Source organism: Montipora capricornis, chromosome 3 (assembly GCF_036669925.1).
Source record: "Montipora capricornis isolate CH-2021 chromosome 3, ASM3666992v2, whole genome shotgun sequence".
NCBI lineage: Eukaryota > Metazoa > Cnidaria > Anthozoa > Scleractinia > Acroporidae > Montipora > Montipora capricornis.
Window position 1 is genome coordinate 62455363 of NC_090885.1, and position 17442 is coordinate 62472804.

The 17442-nt window shown below is 39.9% G+C and overlaps 1 protein-coding gene across 1 annotated transcript in view; it reads right to left on the minus strand.

The window, feature by feature from the left end:
- Positions 1-16184, minus strand: part of LOC138043649 (enolase 4-like) — a 59355-nt gene extending 43171 nt beyond the window's left edge. Inside the window, exons 1-5 of the mRNA XM_068890020.1 lie at positions 15852-16184; positions 8313-8526; positions 7202-7246; positions 5744-5827; positions 4171-4445 (exon numbers count right to left, since the gene is read on the minus strand). Of these exons, the coding sequence (XP_068746121.1) occupies positions 4171-4445; positions 5744-5827; positions 7202-7246; positions 8313-8456 (548 nt within the window). The 5' untranslated portion in view covers positions 8457-8526; positions 15852-16184. The remainder of the gene's footprint in view (positions 1-4170; positions 4446-5743; positions 5828-7201; positions 7247-8312; positions 8527-15851) is intronic.
- Positions 16185-17442: the final 1258 nt, after the last annotated feature.

Sequence of the window (17442 nt, forward strand, 5' to 3'; positions counted from 1 at the left end):
GTCTTTGCACGAGCTCCTCATGGTTGCATTTGCTTTCTCTTGCTTGCTGGCCTCTTGCAGGGCCATTTTCCTGACTTCTCTCGCCAGACCAATAGCAGCCGTTCCAGTGGCCATCGTCATTAGCAATTTGGATTCAACATTCGTTTCTGTTCTGTCTGGCATTGGTGTGGTTTCTCACTCGTCCGCAGAACCTTTGCTCGTGCCAACAAGCGCCTCGGCAGAGCCTCCACTGTCCTCGCCCACCGTGCCAGATCCTGCCCTTCTGGCTGCATTCGTCAACACTGTGAAATCTACTTTGGATGCAGCTGAACCTTCTGTGGTGTCTTCTTGTCCTTTTTTGCCAGGGTCCGTGCTGTTGATGACATCTTCACTCATTTTGTTCCTTTGCCATCTGGAGCCTTTTCTTTCTGTCAGGTGGACTTTGGCTCTCATAGAGCGATGTTTCTTGCCTCTGGATCTGGAGTTCCTTCGTCTTCTGTCACCTTGTTTACTCCTTCAATTCCAGGTAGGGCCGCGTATGTTGTTCCTTCATTTGCTTCAACATTAACGACTCCGCACCTTTCTGATTCAACCCCATTTATTTCCATTAGTTCTAGCTTAGGTTTCATGCCCTCCAGAGCTACATTGTAGCCTTTCATCACCTAGTCTCCTGGGTTACCCCTTCAACAGCCCTCGCCGTTAGTCCGGGATTCTTCAAACAGGAGAAGAATTTTGTTTTTGTCTGTTTTGATCTGCTCCACTCCCCATCCCCTTACTCATTCAGTCTTTTATTTCTTCCTTTGTTTTCTTCCTGCAGCTTTTGTGCATTCCCTCCTGTTTCATCTGTGAGCCCCCTGAACGCAGCTGAATTTCAAAGACAATTAGCCAGCCATCCAGATCAGGGACATGTTTACGTGATTCAGGGCATGCCGGAAGGCTTTAAGCTAGGGTTCCAGTCTTCTTCCAGGCTCAGATCCACCAAAGAGAATAAGCCTTCTGCTTCCCTCAGTTGATGAATACTTGGCTCACGAGGTTTCGCTTGGCAGGGTGGCAGGCCCATTTCCTTCTCCCCCTCAACCTCATCTTCATATTAACAGTTTTGGTGTTATCCCAACGAGAGAGCAGTCTGGCAAGTGGCGCATCATCGTTGATTTGTCTTCCCCTTGGGGTGATAGTGTCAACTATGGTGTTGATCCCCAGACCTTTACATTGCAGTATAATTATTACAGTCAATCACATTTTGAGCATGGTCGCTGCTCGTGGCCCCGGGGTTGAAGCCGCATACTGTAATATTGCTCCAATGATCATTTCCTGGTTGGCATGAAATGGCAGGATGAGTTTTATGCTGACTTCGCTCTTCCCTTTGGCCTTCGTTCTGCCTCCTTTAATTTCAGTTTGGTCGCTGACATGGTCGAGTGGATCTTGCTCCATGTGCACCACGTTACATTACCTAGATGATTCTATCACGGCAGGCCCCCCTCACTCTTCTCAGTGCGCTCACAATTTGCAGATTGCCAAGGCAGTTTGTCATCAGATAGGCATTCCCCTGCACCTCACAAGTGCATAGGTCCAAACTGACTGTCTTAGGTATTGAGGTGGACTCTGTCGACCACATAGCACGTTTCCCTAGTAATACACAATGCAAGTTGCTTGCTCTTAAGGACATGGTTCAGTCCAGGCTCACATGCCACTGGCGTAAACTGGAGTCACTCGTTGGTCATTTGCACCATGCAGTCAAGGTGGTGGTGACCGGGCGAACCTCCCTCCACTGTATGACTGACTTATTGCGCTGCTTCTGCCACAAAAACCAACCAATCTGCCTCAACAGGGAATTCCGTTTGGACCTTGATTGTTGGCAGCATTTTCCGTCTTCCTGGAACGGTATGGGATTTTCGCTATTTCCTGGCAGTCTGCATTGCTGATCTTGAAATCTCCTCTGATGCCATGGTGCCCTTGGCTTTGGTGCCCACTTCTGCAGCCTGTGGTTTTATGGCTCACGAGCTTCTTTCCAAGCCTTCAAGTCAGTTGCCAAGAAGAAGCTCTCTCCAGTAGTTATTACTGCCCACCTGTGGGATTCATTCTGTTCCAAGATGCACACGCTTTTTGGCTTCGACAATCTGGCAGTTGTGTTCATTCTGACATGTAGAACATGTAAGGTTCCTGTTGTGATGCATCTTCTCCCTGATTTTCTCTCATGCGCCGCTTGATAGAATTTTTTCCTTTTCTACTGCCTATGTTCCAGGCATTTGAAATCTCTGTGGCTGACGCCACTTCTCGTTTCCCATGACAGGACTTCCAGCATCTGGTCTCAAAGGCTCAAGCAGCCCCTTGCCCAGTTCCTCAGCTTCTCCTGGACAGAAAAAATCTTCATCGTTACAAGAAAGGTTTCATTTCTTCCTTGCCCATGGCTTAGCAGTAGCTGAATCTACCCACAGGTCTTACAGCTCTGGTCAGAAACGCCATCATGAAGTTTGTTGTCTAGCTGGTAAACCTCATCCCAAGGCTCCTCTTGCCCTGCCAACGAGTGGACCCTTTGTCTGTTTGTGTCTTCTGTTGTTGACTCTATTCAGCATTCTTCAATCAACTTTATCTACTGGCGGTTCGTTCTCTCCACATGTCACAGGATTTTCCTGACCCTTCGCTCAATTTTCTCCATCTCCAAAAAGTCTTGAAAGGTATCAAGGCTTCCGGGCCGCCTCTCTCCTTCCTCCTACTAACCTCATTATTATGCCGGTCATCCACCAGTTGTTGCATCTCACTTCTTTTGATCACTGTATGTTTTGGATAGCTTCCACCTCACTCTAATCCTAACCCTAACTCCTTCCATGCAGGGTGCTTCATCCACATTGGTCGCACGTGACCCCCTTTGTGTGCACTTCAGGCAATGTTTGCATATCTTGCATAGAGTGGTGCCCCTGCTGGTCCTCTGTTTCTCCTTCAGACTGGTCTCTGGCAGATACTTCTTTGTGCTGGCATCACAGGAAACTTTTTCAGTCACAGCTTTGGTTAAGTTTTACTAGGTGGCCTGACCTTCATCAAACCCTGTTCATCTGAGCTTGGTGCCCTCGTGGTTGAAGTTGTTGGAGTTGTCACTTACCTGGGGGTCAGTTACCTGGAGGCAGTTAGGTTTGGTGGCCGCTTGCCAGGTTGTCATGGATGCCTCTTTCTACCTCAACAGACTTCTTCCCGGGCTCCACCAACCTGTAAGGAATCAGCTCCGAAGCTCATCTATTGTTGACAAGTTTTAAAATTTTAAAATGTAAAACTTTAGGCAAAGTTAAACTTGAGACAATCCTACTCAGTCGCCCCTTCCTGGACTGGTTAGAGGGTGGCCCTGGAATCCTTGCAGTGGAATTTGCTTTTGCTTGCTGGCTGGCCTGTCTGCACAGCCATTTTTGCTTGCGAATTATGCTTTCCACGCACTTCCTCCCTTCTTGGTAAGTATCTGGTTGGTAAGTACTCCACTGATTGCTTCAGTGTGACAATGCCACTGATTGCCTGATCGCTTGCAGGGTTACCATTGATACCTCCTTCCTCTTCGATAGATTTCTTCCCATCTCAACCAACATGTAAGGACCAGCTCACAAGCTCATCTATTGTTCATGAGTTTTAAATGGAAACTCAACGATTTGCATTGCCTGGTTGACTGAAGAGGCTCTAAGTAAGTCTATATTCCTCATGAAGTTCTTAAAGCTCAGGATCGAAGAAACTGACTACAGTTCTTTTCCCTTTATTTTTGAGAGGGTTTCAGCCTGTTAGACTGCTGCTGGTCTGCGGGCTCTTCAATCTCACGAGCTTAGTGCACCTCAAAAATGTCAAATGCAACTATAGATGTTTCAAGGTGTAATGTGTGGCCTTGGGAAATATGATAGGTTGACTGCTTGGCTTCCAGTGAAAGGACAACTGGACAATCCTAGGCCTAGGTAGGATTCAAACCTATGACCTCCAGTAGGATGCTCTACCCATTGCTCTTGAAAATAGAGTTGGAAAATTTGAGGCATACGACATTGCAGAGTCCACACATCCGCGGGACACATTGTCTGTTCAGAGATCCCTGAAAAAAAGCAAGACTAGAAAACCTGCAGTGCAGTGGGGTACTTATTTGTCCCAATCATGAGACTACATTCCCACCCATTTAGTTTACCTTAGTTCACTTTTGAAGTTTAAAATCTGACAAAATGATGTCCTTACTGTAAAGTCTCATCAGCAGCCTTTTGATTTGTGGCATCAAACCCCATTATAAGGGGTGCTATGGTGGTATCAATTCTTTGAATAACCTCATCAATATCAAGTCTTTTAGCCGCACCATCTGACTCTCCGGCACTGCTGTTGACTGTGGCATCTGCACCTTTTTGTTGTCTCAGTTGATCTGGTGTCTTTAATTTCAAATCTGGAGTTTTGACCTTCGCAGGCGGTGACTCTATAGGCGGACTGGAATCCACTGGGGAGACAATACTCGCTACATGCTGCAAAATGAATCCTATATCTTAGTTTAATTGATAAACTCTTTTCCTCCTGAGAGTGACACTAAAGAATTTACTGTGTCTAATGCGAGTGGATTTTACTCGTCAGTGGGAGCCAGCCATGTCAGGGGTGAATAGGTTAATAAACAATAGCCATTTTCACGGTTAGTTTTTCTCATTTGCATTACAATGTAATCTAACGTGGATGCGAGGCACTTTCGGGTTAAAACTACAAAATAGCCTGAAATTGTCTCACATACATGCTAGATTGTATTGTAATGCAAATGAGAAAAACTAACCATGAAAAGGGCTATTACCGGTAATCACACTGAGTCACCAATGGAAAACAAAAATCTTTTAAAATTCATTTTCTGGGGTTAACATTTCACCATCCCCTTCAATATAACTGCGAGAATGCACTATTAAGACAATTTCATTCCTAGCAGTAAAGTGAAGCAATGGTCACATGAACATAGTCGATGACCAACCACCAATGAAGCTCCTGCAGCTTAGTGGTAGAGCACCCAAATTAGTAGTTAGAACTTGTAGGTTCAAGTCCCGCAAAGGGGCGCTCTGATTTTGTCCGGGCATCCAGGAGTCATCATTGAAAAAAAGAATACATTTCTTCACAATTAGCCTCTCACGCAAACGTTCATAGGGGTTCAACACTCCTCCCCCCCCCCCCCCCCCCCCCCCCCCCCCCACTAAAATTGGCTGAAATGAAAAACCACTTCAGTTCGTGGATTACAGACCAATCTGAGGCCGTTTTCCAGTTTTGGGGAAACTCTGTGTCTTGTATGGCATTCTTTTGCAGCATGTGATTGGCTATGCACAACACAATTAGTTGATGCTGATTGGTTTTTTTTTAAATAGAGGGCAAACAACTGTTGAATGGAAGTGGTTTTTTATTTCAGAAGATGTTCGTGGGGGAGGAACGTGTGACAAAGCCCCAAGAACGTCTGCGTGGGAGGCTACTTCACAATTTATATTGTCGTCATCATCATCATCATCACTGTCATCCTCATAATCAACACCATCAGTAACTTTATTTGGAGAGCAATACTGGCTCTTGTTTGACCAATGACCAAGCAGGTAGGAGGTACCCATGTCTGGGTACTTGATTTGATGACACAAACTACTTTTTGCTCTCGTTTTCAAATCTAATTTCTGCTCTGCAAAGCCCTTGTGATGCCAAATGAAAAACAGACCCAAGGAAAAAAACTAATTTTGAGAGTCAAGCACTGTCTTGTCAGTCTTGGACAATGAAGATACATTTTCCCCTTAGAAGAAAAAATAACTACCTTGGATACTCCATTGACAGTGCAATGAAAGTTGACTTCAAAACTTGGAAATCCTCGGCTACCAAGAATTTCTGATGCTGAAACCTAAAAACAATAATGATTACGTGTATGTATCACAGTAGACACATGTTTCATTATTAATAAACAAAACTGTTCCGAGGATGACAGTGACAGGACTAATTTTCACATACTGATAATTCATGTCTCTCAAGCCACAATGAACACTATGCTGTCAAAAAGTAACTCAATCAGGAATAAGGAATACTTTAATGAAATGATTTTATTTGGCAGCACCTGATGAACCTTCAAGGCCAAAAGACTGCAAAAAAATAAGATATAAGAAGCATTCTCTGTCATGAAATACATAAGGGAAACAAACAGAGTTAAGGTAATTCCCTTGAAATTCTTCTACCATCAAACTTTTTTGGAAACTTGGCATAATTAACATTCATGATATGAACATTTAAAAATGCAATAAAAAAATGGGGTCACCGTGCTTGTTTACGCGTCAGCAGGCTCGTAAAATGGGGTATTTTTACTGTTTTCGCGTTAAAAATTCGAATCACCTTCATACAGAATTAAGTCTTGGTTACTTCAAAGACACAAAATTTTATTTTGAAAATAAAGCTTCTTTTATTTACATAAGCAGTAATGCTTCATTTACGCCGACTTTGATTCCCTGGTTGTGGGAATAGTGCACTTTTTGGGACAGTTCCGTGGTTAGTTTGAAGTCCTCGCCTTGGGTAAAATACACCCAGTACGGAACTGTTTTCCAAAAAAAAATCATGTTCTAGTATCAAACTTTTTTTCTTCTTCAAATATGTTCTTTATTAGACTGTTCCTAGCAAATACCTGAAAAAAAAATCGGGGGTCACCCTGCTCGTTTGAGAGAAAAGGAGCATTTATTTCGCTATTGGGTTTAGTTTGATCCAAATTTCTTACGTTTTGTATGCGCACATGCTCATGTGCGTGCGCTAATGACGCGAAAATCGTGCGCAGTAGGGATGCGCAATGCAATACTAAGGAATTACCTTAAAGCCGTTTTTTCTCTTTCTAACATCAATTAAAAAAATTGTAAATTAATCACAATAAAGAAATTTGAAAGCTGGCATTTCCAACATTAGCCCTTTGTTACAGACTGAGCGAATTGATGAAGTGCTAACACTCCAAATGTCAGCTTTGAAATTTCTTTATGGCGATGTGTTTCACTTGCCCGTCACAGCACTACAGTTTCTTAAGAAGCACATGAAATTGCATTAACATTCTCTACGCAGAAGGGATTATGACATTCAGATTCTTCACCCCTGAGAAGCAGGAGACTAATGTGGGAACTGCACGATTGAACTAGGTTCGGGTGTCATCCTCTACCCTGTACAACATATCCAATGCAATATGCTGTACAATCTGTACTCTTATCTCAAAGTGTATTGTATTCGTATTCTTCCTTATCAAAAATACCTTGCATATAGTGGGTGTCTTTGAATGATTTCCAAAGTACTCTGCCTAACAACAAAATTGGCACACTTATAATTTGCACAGTTACATATACCAAATTAGGGACTGTCATTTGCATCATAATTACTCATATTTATAACAATTATTGATAATAAAATATCACAACAAATAGCAAAGTGTAAAAACTTTTTGGAACATTCCATTTTTTATCTATACCATCCCCAAAAGTTTCTGAAACTAGGAGTTTGGGTATTTTCCACCACAGAAGCTGAAAAAATTTTAACCTTTTGAAAACTCTTTCAAAATATTTTTTTCAGAGAGTGCTAACAACAAATGGGCGGCTAGGATTTCTGCCATAATTTAAGGGCAAGGAGATGCAACATAAACTTTTAAATGTACTGTTTAAAGCAGGAGTGTTTTATTGAGTTTTAAACTATGATTGAGGTGAAGCTGAGTGGTTTTAGACTTGATAAAACACAACCTGTGAGTTTATTGAATGCCTTCAAAAACATTGAAAGAACAGCTAAAGCTTGTCCCTGGAGTCCGAACGAAGGTTCAAATTGTGGTAGGAGAAGATTAACATTACGAGAAAAACAAGAAGAAACAAGCAATGCCTTATTAATGTGCTTTACATAAAAAATTACAACGAGGAGTGTTTTATCAGTTTTTAAAACTCATGGACGTGAGTTTTTATTTGTGACGTGATAGGCCATTTCACTCATGAATTATTAATGAGTTTTCAATGAGTATTTCAATGTACCAAGTGCGTACAATATCTACAGTAACTACCCCCTGAAGTAATAACCTCGCGGAGGCAAGAAAGACAAAAGAAAGATGCACACCCTTAAAACACCACATTCACCTAAAAGGAGTGCAAACATTGCACAAGTTTGATCAACATTTTAAACAATCGAGCAAGTAAAATGTAGCTAGTAATTCACTACACTGTTGCAGGAGCCCCAAAAGTTGACTAGGCAATAATACGTAAAGAGTTTTCTCAGCTTACAAATATAGGAGATTACTACAGATACAAGCCGGTATTAAGGTAACACTTCAAGTCACTCTATCGATCACGTTCGGCGTAATGAGAAGTACGGCAAATCATATTACCTACCATGTATCCAAATATATCACTTGGTTTTTCCTTAAACATCTTATTAAGAAGCTGCTCAATTTGTTTTGGCACTTCATTATTGGTAAAATAGGCCACAGCTTGGCGTTTCTCATCCAGACTGTATGCACCGTTTTTTACCGCCATCTTGAATCACCGAGGCAACCAGATTTGTTTACACAGTCTCGCTTTCATGCACTGCTCGTCCCAAGCTCATCTGTGACAAAATGAGTTGAGATTCAGTTTCAAACTACATCTAAATAAAAATAAATAAATAAATAAAGAAGTAAATAAAATACTCACCACCGCCGAAGACATTTATTGTCATCTTGATTTTATGTCATCATTACTTCCCTCTAGCTACATATTTCATTGCGTATCTTCATTTGCTAAATCACCCCTTCGTTATATATCTCGAACAGATTCAGTTTTTGGAAAATTAAATGCATATATTTTTTTAATGAGTGATACTTTTGAGGTTTCTCTCAGTCTTTCAATAAATCAAAATGCTGTGCAGTCATCTAGAAGAATTAGCACCGAGAAAAACAGAGTTGTTCTGTCGTAGATTACAGATTGGTTTAACGGGAGCAGCCGAAGTCAGATACTTCAAGCCAGCGTTCGGTTCCTATTAATTTAATACACCGACAAAGGATAAGCGAAATTTGAACACTTTTGGGTGAAACGATTTTTTAAGAAACGAAGCATAACGACTGATACAGTTGATTGGTTCAGGAGATTTGATAGTATGGGGGAGTTCGTTAATTGAAGTTTTCAACAAATTTAATAACCAGTGGAGTGTAAATTAAACTACTGAAAGAAAAAAGAAAATCTCATTTAGGAAAGATTTTTTCAGAAGGAAATCGTCCAGCAAACATTACCTCAGCATTAACCTAGACTAGGAAATATGGGAAGAAAATAGGTCCGAGTCTGACAATGATATGACCACCCCCAGTTAACTAGGACCACAGATGCCAGTTTCGCGAGCCCTTGACGAGCAAACAACCAACTTCTTTCAAGAAATTAAAATTTCAAAATTTTTGAGAGAATGAAAAATGTACTCACCAAGAAAATCAATTGCATTCGATTCAACCACAGAGAACAGAAATTTAATTTTTGTCCCAGAAAAAAGAACTACACTAACTCATTCCCACCGTACGATTTTATTTACGCAATTTTTAGCAAAAGCGAAAAATTTTAAGTTTAAATTTGTCTGAAGAAGTAAAATTCGAATTAGCAGTATTGTAAGCTTTTTTCGTGAATTAAAGCTACCGTAATTTTAAAGGTAAGGTAACCTAACTAAATTTTTTTCCGTGATAATAAACACAACAGAAATGCATTTTATTTCTCAAAAGAAGAATCCAGAAAGAATCGAAATTCAGTAGCAGCGAACTCAAAACTCCACGACCGAGAATATTGGAAGTATCTATTGAAAAAGACAACGGGAAACCCGTTTTATTTTGGGGCAATAATGGATGACACAGTACCTGGCTATTCCAAGGAAATAAGAGAATTTGACTTTTGGTTGTTTGCCTTTTTATCCGTCAAAAAAATTAATTTCAAGAACACATTTGCAAAATGCCGTGAAGCGACAGAGATATAAAAAAATATTAGGCAAACTCTGCATGATTACGAGGTATCACTCGTTACGGTATCGATGGAATGCAAAATTATCTGTGATCACATCGTCGAAGGAAGTCTCAATGGCCAGTGACAGCAAGTTTAACTCCCCTGCATCATGCAAGTTGATTCTGAATACTTGATTCCTGTGTGGGTGGAAACATAGCATCCAAAAAAATGTTTGAAGCAAGTTGTTAACAATCTTCACTTTGGCATGGGAACTACAGTCAGCCACATTCCTTTTAACGGAGAACCTAAACCAGCTAAGCGAAAAGTCAATGTTTACACCATTTCTGGGCGTCTCATGTATTGTCCCTGCCTAATAACTGAAGGATATTTGTTTCCAACGTAATTGCAGTGATACACTTATAATGGTGTATTCTTTCGTTGACGACTTATCTAGGAGTGGTGAAATTCTTTGCCTTCGGACTGAAATACACATTTTCTGGTACTTTTTATTTGTGTTTCTATCGTACATATTCCCGAACAGCATTTACCAACTATGGAAGTGTGATTACAACGAGAATACATTCACAAGGACGCTATGCTAGGAGAGGTTACAAAGGGAGAACTTGGCTAATTAAGGGATCATCTATTTACCTGGTGAGTACTGCTTGATGTCTCAATTGACAGTTAAGCAAATCATTTATTCTAACTGGGCAGTTCAATTCGCAGGTTGGAACTTACAAACGTTATTGGTGATAACTTATCATATTACTTACTGTATTGATAGGGAGTTTTCAGAGAGCCATAACTGGCCAAGTGAAGTAATTGCACAAGTAGCTACAGTCTGGCAAAAACATGCCCCCTCAGAAGCTATTTCCACCTTTACTCGGTAAGAGAATAAAGATCTAGGTGGCCAAATTCTCAAAACAATTTCTCAGAAATCTCACAATTGATATCAAACGCCCATTTCTGCGGTATTGAGCCATTTGAAATCTCTGCTGAGGACGAAAGCATTAGTGAGCTTCTTCCGTCATTCCACCTTCACAAGAACAGTCTCTTTTAAGTTCAACTGCTAGCCAAATTTGACAGATCACTTTTGACAAGGACATCTCTATCTTTTGGACTACTCAAATGATTTGATCTTCGGGAAAGCTTAACTGGTAGTTTTGTCGTTGGCGTGTTTTCCACTCAGTTGTTAATCAGCATTTCAAAACTCTCAGCTAATCTGATGTCATGAGGCTTTGACATGCTTTTTTACACTAGCGCAAATCTAAACCAACGCAGCACCCAAATTAACAACGATGATTCTCTATTCAGTTCCCCATGATATGCATTTTGTTGTTCCTTTTCTTCGTAACGAGCTACCAGGAAAAGATCGAGACAATTTCGAGACATCGATATTATGGTGAAAGGCAACATTGGTCATAGTTTCTGCGTCAGTCTATTTCTTGTTAAAGAGTAGTCCGAACGAAAAAACCCTAGCTCCTTATGGTACCTGTGATCTTGTTACTGGAGTGGACCGTTTCCCGTATGGCTTTTGATTGCCTTGCAAAAACGTTAGAACGCTCTGGTGGTATGCTTGTTTATGGACAAAAAAAAATTACAGAATGAAAATTTCCACGCTCTTTAAACACCTTGGAGTTAAAGTAACTTGTCAAGAAACAAAAACTGAGTGACTTACAGGCCAATCGGGTAGGGTATGATTTCCTCCTCGCTTCTCGAGGACAACTGAATTGATGAGGTAACTGATAGCGTGACCCAAAGGAATGGCATACGTCGTTCTAAGAACAATATCTTGCCAATCTCCGGTTATTCAAAGAGGCAAACAAAAGGCGAGATTAGCGCACGAAACTACAAAAATGTAAAAATGTCCATTCACTGAGAGAAAGAACTGAAGCGTCACTCTAACATCTTAACAAAGCAATTCATCTAACAGATCAATCTTCTTAGATAGCAAGTAAGTCATTTACCCAACTCAGCCAATGTACAATCAATCAATAAATCAATCAATCAATCAATCAATCAATCAATCAGTCAGTCAGTCAGTCAGTCAGTCAATCAGTAGTCAGTCAGTAAGCCAGGCAGTCAGTCAGTCATTCAGTCAGTCAGTCATTCAGGCAGCCATTCACTTTATCCATCCATCTATCCAAGCATCCATCCATCTTTCAATCAAGTCCTATCCATTCATCCAGCTCATCAATAAATCCATCCACTCACTCATGCATGCATCCACCCTTTCCATCTATTCAGTATCATAAATTCCTCCATCAATCCATCCATCTGGCTATCCAGTTAGCCCCATCAATGTATCCATCCATCATCAATTGATCCAGCATTCCAATCCCATTCATTCATCCATCCATCCATCCATCCATCCATCCAATCTCATTCATCAATGCATCCAGCTATCCATTCAGCTATCAAACAATCAATTCCAGGAATGTACCAATCAATCCATCAATCATTCGACGTCAGCCAATCAATGCATCGCTCAACCAATTACCTTATTAATCATAACCATTACAATTTTCTCAAATTTGATTGGTGGATTAACTACTTTATGTTTCACTAATTATTGTGAAGGGTTGAAATGGGACAGTGAAATTGGACAGTTGGCTGTAATCGGACACCTGTAATCGGACAGTTACATCAGCCAATCATATTACGTGCACTCAGCTTAATCCACCAATCACAAAATTTATCACAATAACCATAGCAACAACAACCTACCCTACCAAACTGGGGATTTTTCAAAATGGACGAATTGGTAACATTAGACAGTGAAAAAGGAATGCAGTTGTTTCCTCGGAAATAGTAATGGTTATGATTAATTGGTTACAGGACTTCATGTCGTCCAATTCCGTCTATAATCATACTCCGAATTAGACTCCACTCAGTTTTATTACCATTATGAATGAGCCAGCCAACTTGACACCAACCAAACCATGCAATCAGCGCAATGATCAATTACCAAAGCAAATCAATAGAGCAACTGAATCAGATCAACCAAACAGCACACAACACCGATTAACCAACCCACTAACCAATACATCAGCAAGTAAACCTAAACGAAAAACTCGACTAATCATCTCACATTACTTTTCAGCCATTCAATCAGCGGCAATTTGTCAATCAAGCAATCAAGCAATCGATCAATGCACTCAACCAATAACCAACCCAAGAAATCAATGAACTGGCTAACTCGAGCAATCAAAAGAATACAATCAATCATCAATCCAACCAAATTACCAACCAATTAATCAATCAGTCAAGAAGAAAGTCGAAGAAAGCAGTTTACTTTCATATTCCCAACCAATCAACTCGCCTTCTTATAAACGAATCATCCATTCAGAGGCCATTAAAGTTGAAGATACCTTGGTCGAACAAATCTAGCCAACCATCCCAAAGAATAGGTCACTTGGGCTAGTAAGCAACCAATCAGCCAAAGCAATGAAGACTGGCCAACCAAACTACCAATGATGTCAATTTTATGCCAGTCAAGGAATCGAGCAAATCCAAGAGGCAAGTATATACAACCTAGCAAGTATATACAACCTAGTCACTCTACCTACCTACCTCAAAAGTATTTACAAACCACCTGATCTTTCTGTCTTCTTACGTAACAAAGCTATGGACCAACCAATAGATTCCTGCGATGACTGACTGGCCTACTAATTAACAAACAGCTTGAGAATGACTGGCCAACTAAGTGATGACTTTCAGACCGAATGATCACTGAATTAATATTTTTACTCCTTTATAAACTGTCTGAAAATTTAACATGTTGAATGGACAATCTTCACCAAGGAAAATCTTAATGAAAGCAGTTAAACTTGATGAAAAAGTAAGGGAATAAAACCAAAAACAGCCGGCTAATCTGTCAAGATGTGTTTTCACAGATTTTAACAGGTTGCCAGTCATGATAATCATGTGGCTGAAAAAACTACTTTGATATTAATGGAATAATACATAACTGTTTAGTTCTCGACTCACAAAGTCAAGAGTAACACACATGTTCTTCATCAGAGGTCAACCTGCCACCTCTATTGAAAACATGCCGTTTTTATTATGCATTATTTCCTCCGCCTTGTATAATTCGGTTATGAACAATATTCTTTTCTAAATTAAAATATTGTATAAAAAGTGAAGGAAAGGAGGGTGGAAAATCAGAGAGCTTTTATCTGCCGGAAGAAAGCTTGAAGAATCAGTACGAAGGTTAAAAGCCGTTTTCCAACCACTTCGAATGGGCTTTTTCTTATGAAAATTGGCTGGGTGCTCCTTTAATAAAAAAAAGAAAAAAAAAAAAAACAAAACAAAACAAAACACTGTGCCAACACTCAAAAAGAGCAATCTGTTTAGCAAATTCAGCCTCCTATTACTTTTCCAAGCATAAAATTGCAAACCTTAAATCAGCTGAATGAAATTGGTAAAGGAAACGATGTTTTAATCTGTACTTGTTTGTTTTTATCGAGGCTCGTTGAAAGGAGAATACTGTGGGTGTATTGGAGGGAACAGAACATCCGCTTGCCTGGTCACTCAATAAGTTTTTCTTTAAATTTAGCCTGGTGTCCATGGTATAGATAGCTTAAACAATCATTTGCAGTAAGATCAGTTTCGTACAATTTAGATTTCGTAGACGTAATGGTAAATCGATTAAAACGAGGACCTTTTCAGGAAAACATGCTATAACATACTTAACTTCCAACATTTGAACTTTTACAATGGATTCCAAAGGAACAAACTGTAATGCTGTTTCACCGTTCCTAATTTTTTTTATATCTTGACACGTACAATTTGATTGCGAACTGCAATGAAATTACGCTGTAAGGAACAAGAGACTAAAATGCTTGGAATTACCATTCGTCATCGTTTACTCGTTAGTAATCAATGAGGCGTTGATTCTTGGAAAAGGGTCGTTTGATACACGCATGCGCAAGCATTAAGGCGTCATGAATTGAAATCTTCAAAACACAGGCTTTAAAAGAACAAGTTTTAGAGGAATAAAATACTGTTCCAATTATAAATCAGGTAAATTTCAGTAACATTATTATAACAGTGTTCCAAAAGGAATATCGTTTAGACGCAGGTGAAGCAGACCATAAAATTCTTGGAAACTCTTTCACTTGATTGCTTTCTTACTTGTTCTAAAGTTTCTCACTGAGATTCCACGTAGTTCTTTTTGACAAGTGTCTACTTTAAATGTAGTCGGAAACATTTCAAGCTTTTAGAAAATTCTGTTTTGCAAATCGAACTAAAACTTAATTCAATTTGAGGACAATCTTAATTGCGTGAATACCAAAGTGCTAGACGATGTTTTGTGCCAGGCCAACTGTAATTCCAAATTGCGTTTTGCAAATAACGAATTCTTTGCAGTCAGAGTCCAGGAAGTATGTCAATTTAGGAACGCGGGTCCTATTAACATTTCAATTTAACATTCTTGTAAACGCTGTTAAGAAGTCTATGAATACTTTATTTTCCCGTTTGCTTTTAATTTTTACCAGTGGTGTCGCCGGGTACGGAGATCGGCCACTAACATGGATCGTTTCAGTAATGCCACTCCTTCAATGTTCCTTTTCAAAGTTAGCTTTCAAAATGAGACTTTTCTGAAGTTTGAAGCAACACATTGAGACGGAGGTTTGAAATTCTCAAGAAACTGAATTAATTATAGAAAGAATTTCTCTAAACGTTCTTGGATTGCGTGAATGTCTATCAAGCCAAATTTTGGTGTTAGTATAGATTTATATCTCGTACTCACGTAAACGACCTCCAGAGCTTAGAACAAGACAGTATTTCTTCTCTCTAATCCAAAAATCCTCGGCTTTCTTTATTTAAAGTCAAACATTTAGAAGAGGTCGCCTGAATTTCAGTTGCGAGTCTCTAAGGAGTAGGCGACCATAAGTCAGGATGTGTGAGACGCAAATTATTTTGGACAGCAGCCTTGTATTCCGTTATTACAAAGGAAAACTACAAGTAACTTACCGTGGAAACCCTGAACGTAACAAGGGGAGAAACTCTACATTTGTGAACGAGAAATCACTGAGAATGCTTCAAACAGAGTACCATATCCTGGTGTCATCACCATCAGTGGAGCGGGCTTGGTGAAAGCCGGTGGATATTTATGTCGGACACCGGACGCAGTAACAAACGAGAGCTGTGGCCTTCAAAACCAAGCAAGGACCTCATGGCGACAACAAGTCATTATTATTATTAATATAACAAGGGAAGACTCGAACTGAAACTACTCTTTGTCGAATAAAATCCCCAAGACAACTATTCGACCAATCTGAAGACAATTATTGTTTTCTTTTAATTGCTCAGGTGTTTATCAGAGGAATTATATTTTCAACTCGCGCAGAATTGATAACCCCAAAATGTGACGCAATTATGGACCAATGGGAGCGCGCATATGTGTGTATCGAGCCCCGGTTATTCAAAGCCCAGTTCGACTTATCCTCGGTTGGTGAGGTCTTTAAAAGCCTCAATTTGCCATCCAAATAACATTAGAAACAATAACAGACAAGTAGAATATTTTTAAACATTTAACAAGTGTGCAGTTTTAAATCTCTAGATTTTTCAGATTATTGTGGCTAAAAATCTTGCATTCATTACTCTATCGCGTATCCTAAGGCTGTGTAATGAGGCGTTCATTCCAAGAAAAAGTTACGCCTCAAATGTTTCCTATCAAGTGGGTACCTCGCGCATACGAGTAAACTCTCCTGGGGGAATCTTATTCTTTTGTTCGAACAAGAAAAATTGTTTTTTTGGGGGGAAATTGTCTGGAGATAATTATGTCGGAATACATGCCATACACATAATTTTAATTGCTGTTGTCATGGTAACAAACTGGACCTATCGCGTTCAAAATCGAAGATTTCGAAAGAATGTTAAAATTAGGTTTGATTTCTCTCAATCAGCTGCTCATTTCGAAACTAAAAAGATCTGAATGTTGTTGTGACTGTAAGGCCAAACCGGGAAACGGCACCCGGTAGAAATGTACAACCTAAAGAATTCAATGGATTTCGACAGTGCACTCGTCGTATCTTGCAATATCAGAAATCCAAGCACGCTTTTCAAAAAACATGTGTTTTGGTGTGGAACCTTGTTAACTAGTTTTCATTCACTGATAGTTAGTCATCGTCTTTTCTGATGCAAACCTCATCCGGTTCCCATCTTTCAACTCCGTCTCTTTTAACAGACTCTCAGGGGAAGTGCGTGCAAGACGGAATTTTAACAACTCATGAAAGAGATGTAATTTGTAATCCTTCTGTTTTTTTGCGATTTAAAAAATACAGCATAGCAAGGATCCAAAAAGAATAATCTCTCCCATGTGGTGCACAAATTATGCAATGACACGACGAGAAAAAACATCTTATTGGATACTAGTGGGTTCAGTGCCAAACCTCTTGTCAGATTTTGTCTCTTCCCTTGCTTGGACCAATTAATATTCCTGTATTGGGAATGACGCTTACACGGATTTCCAAAGACTTACAGCTTTGCAGAAGTAGTAGTAGTAGTACTAGTCGCCTGAGTAGTAGTAGTAGTAAGGCTTTATTTAAACACGGAAAATCAT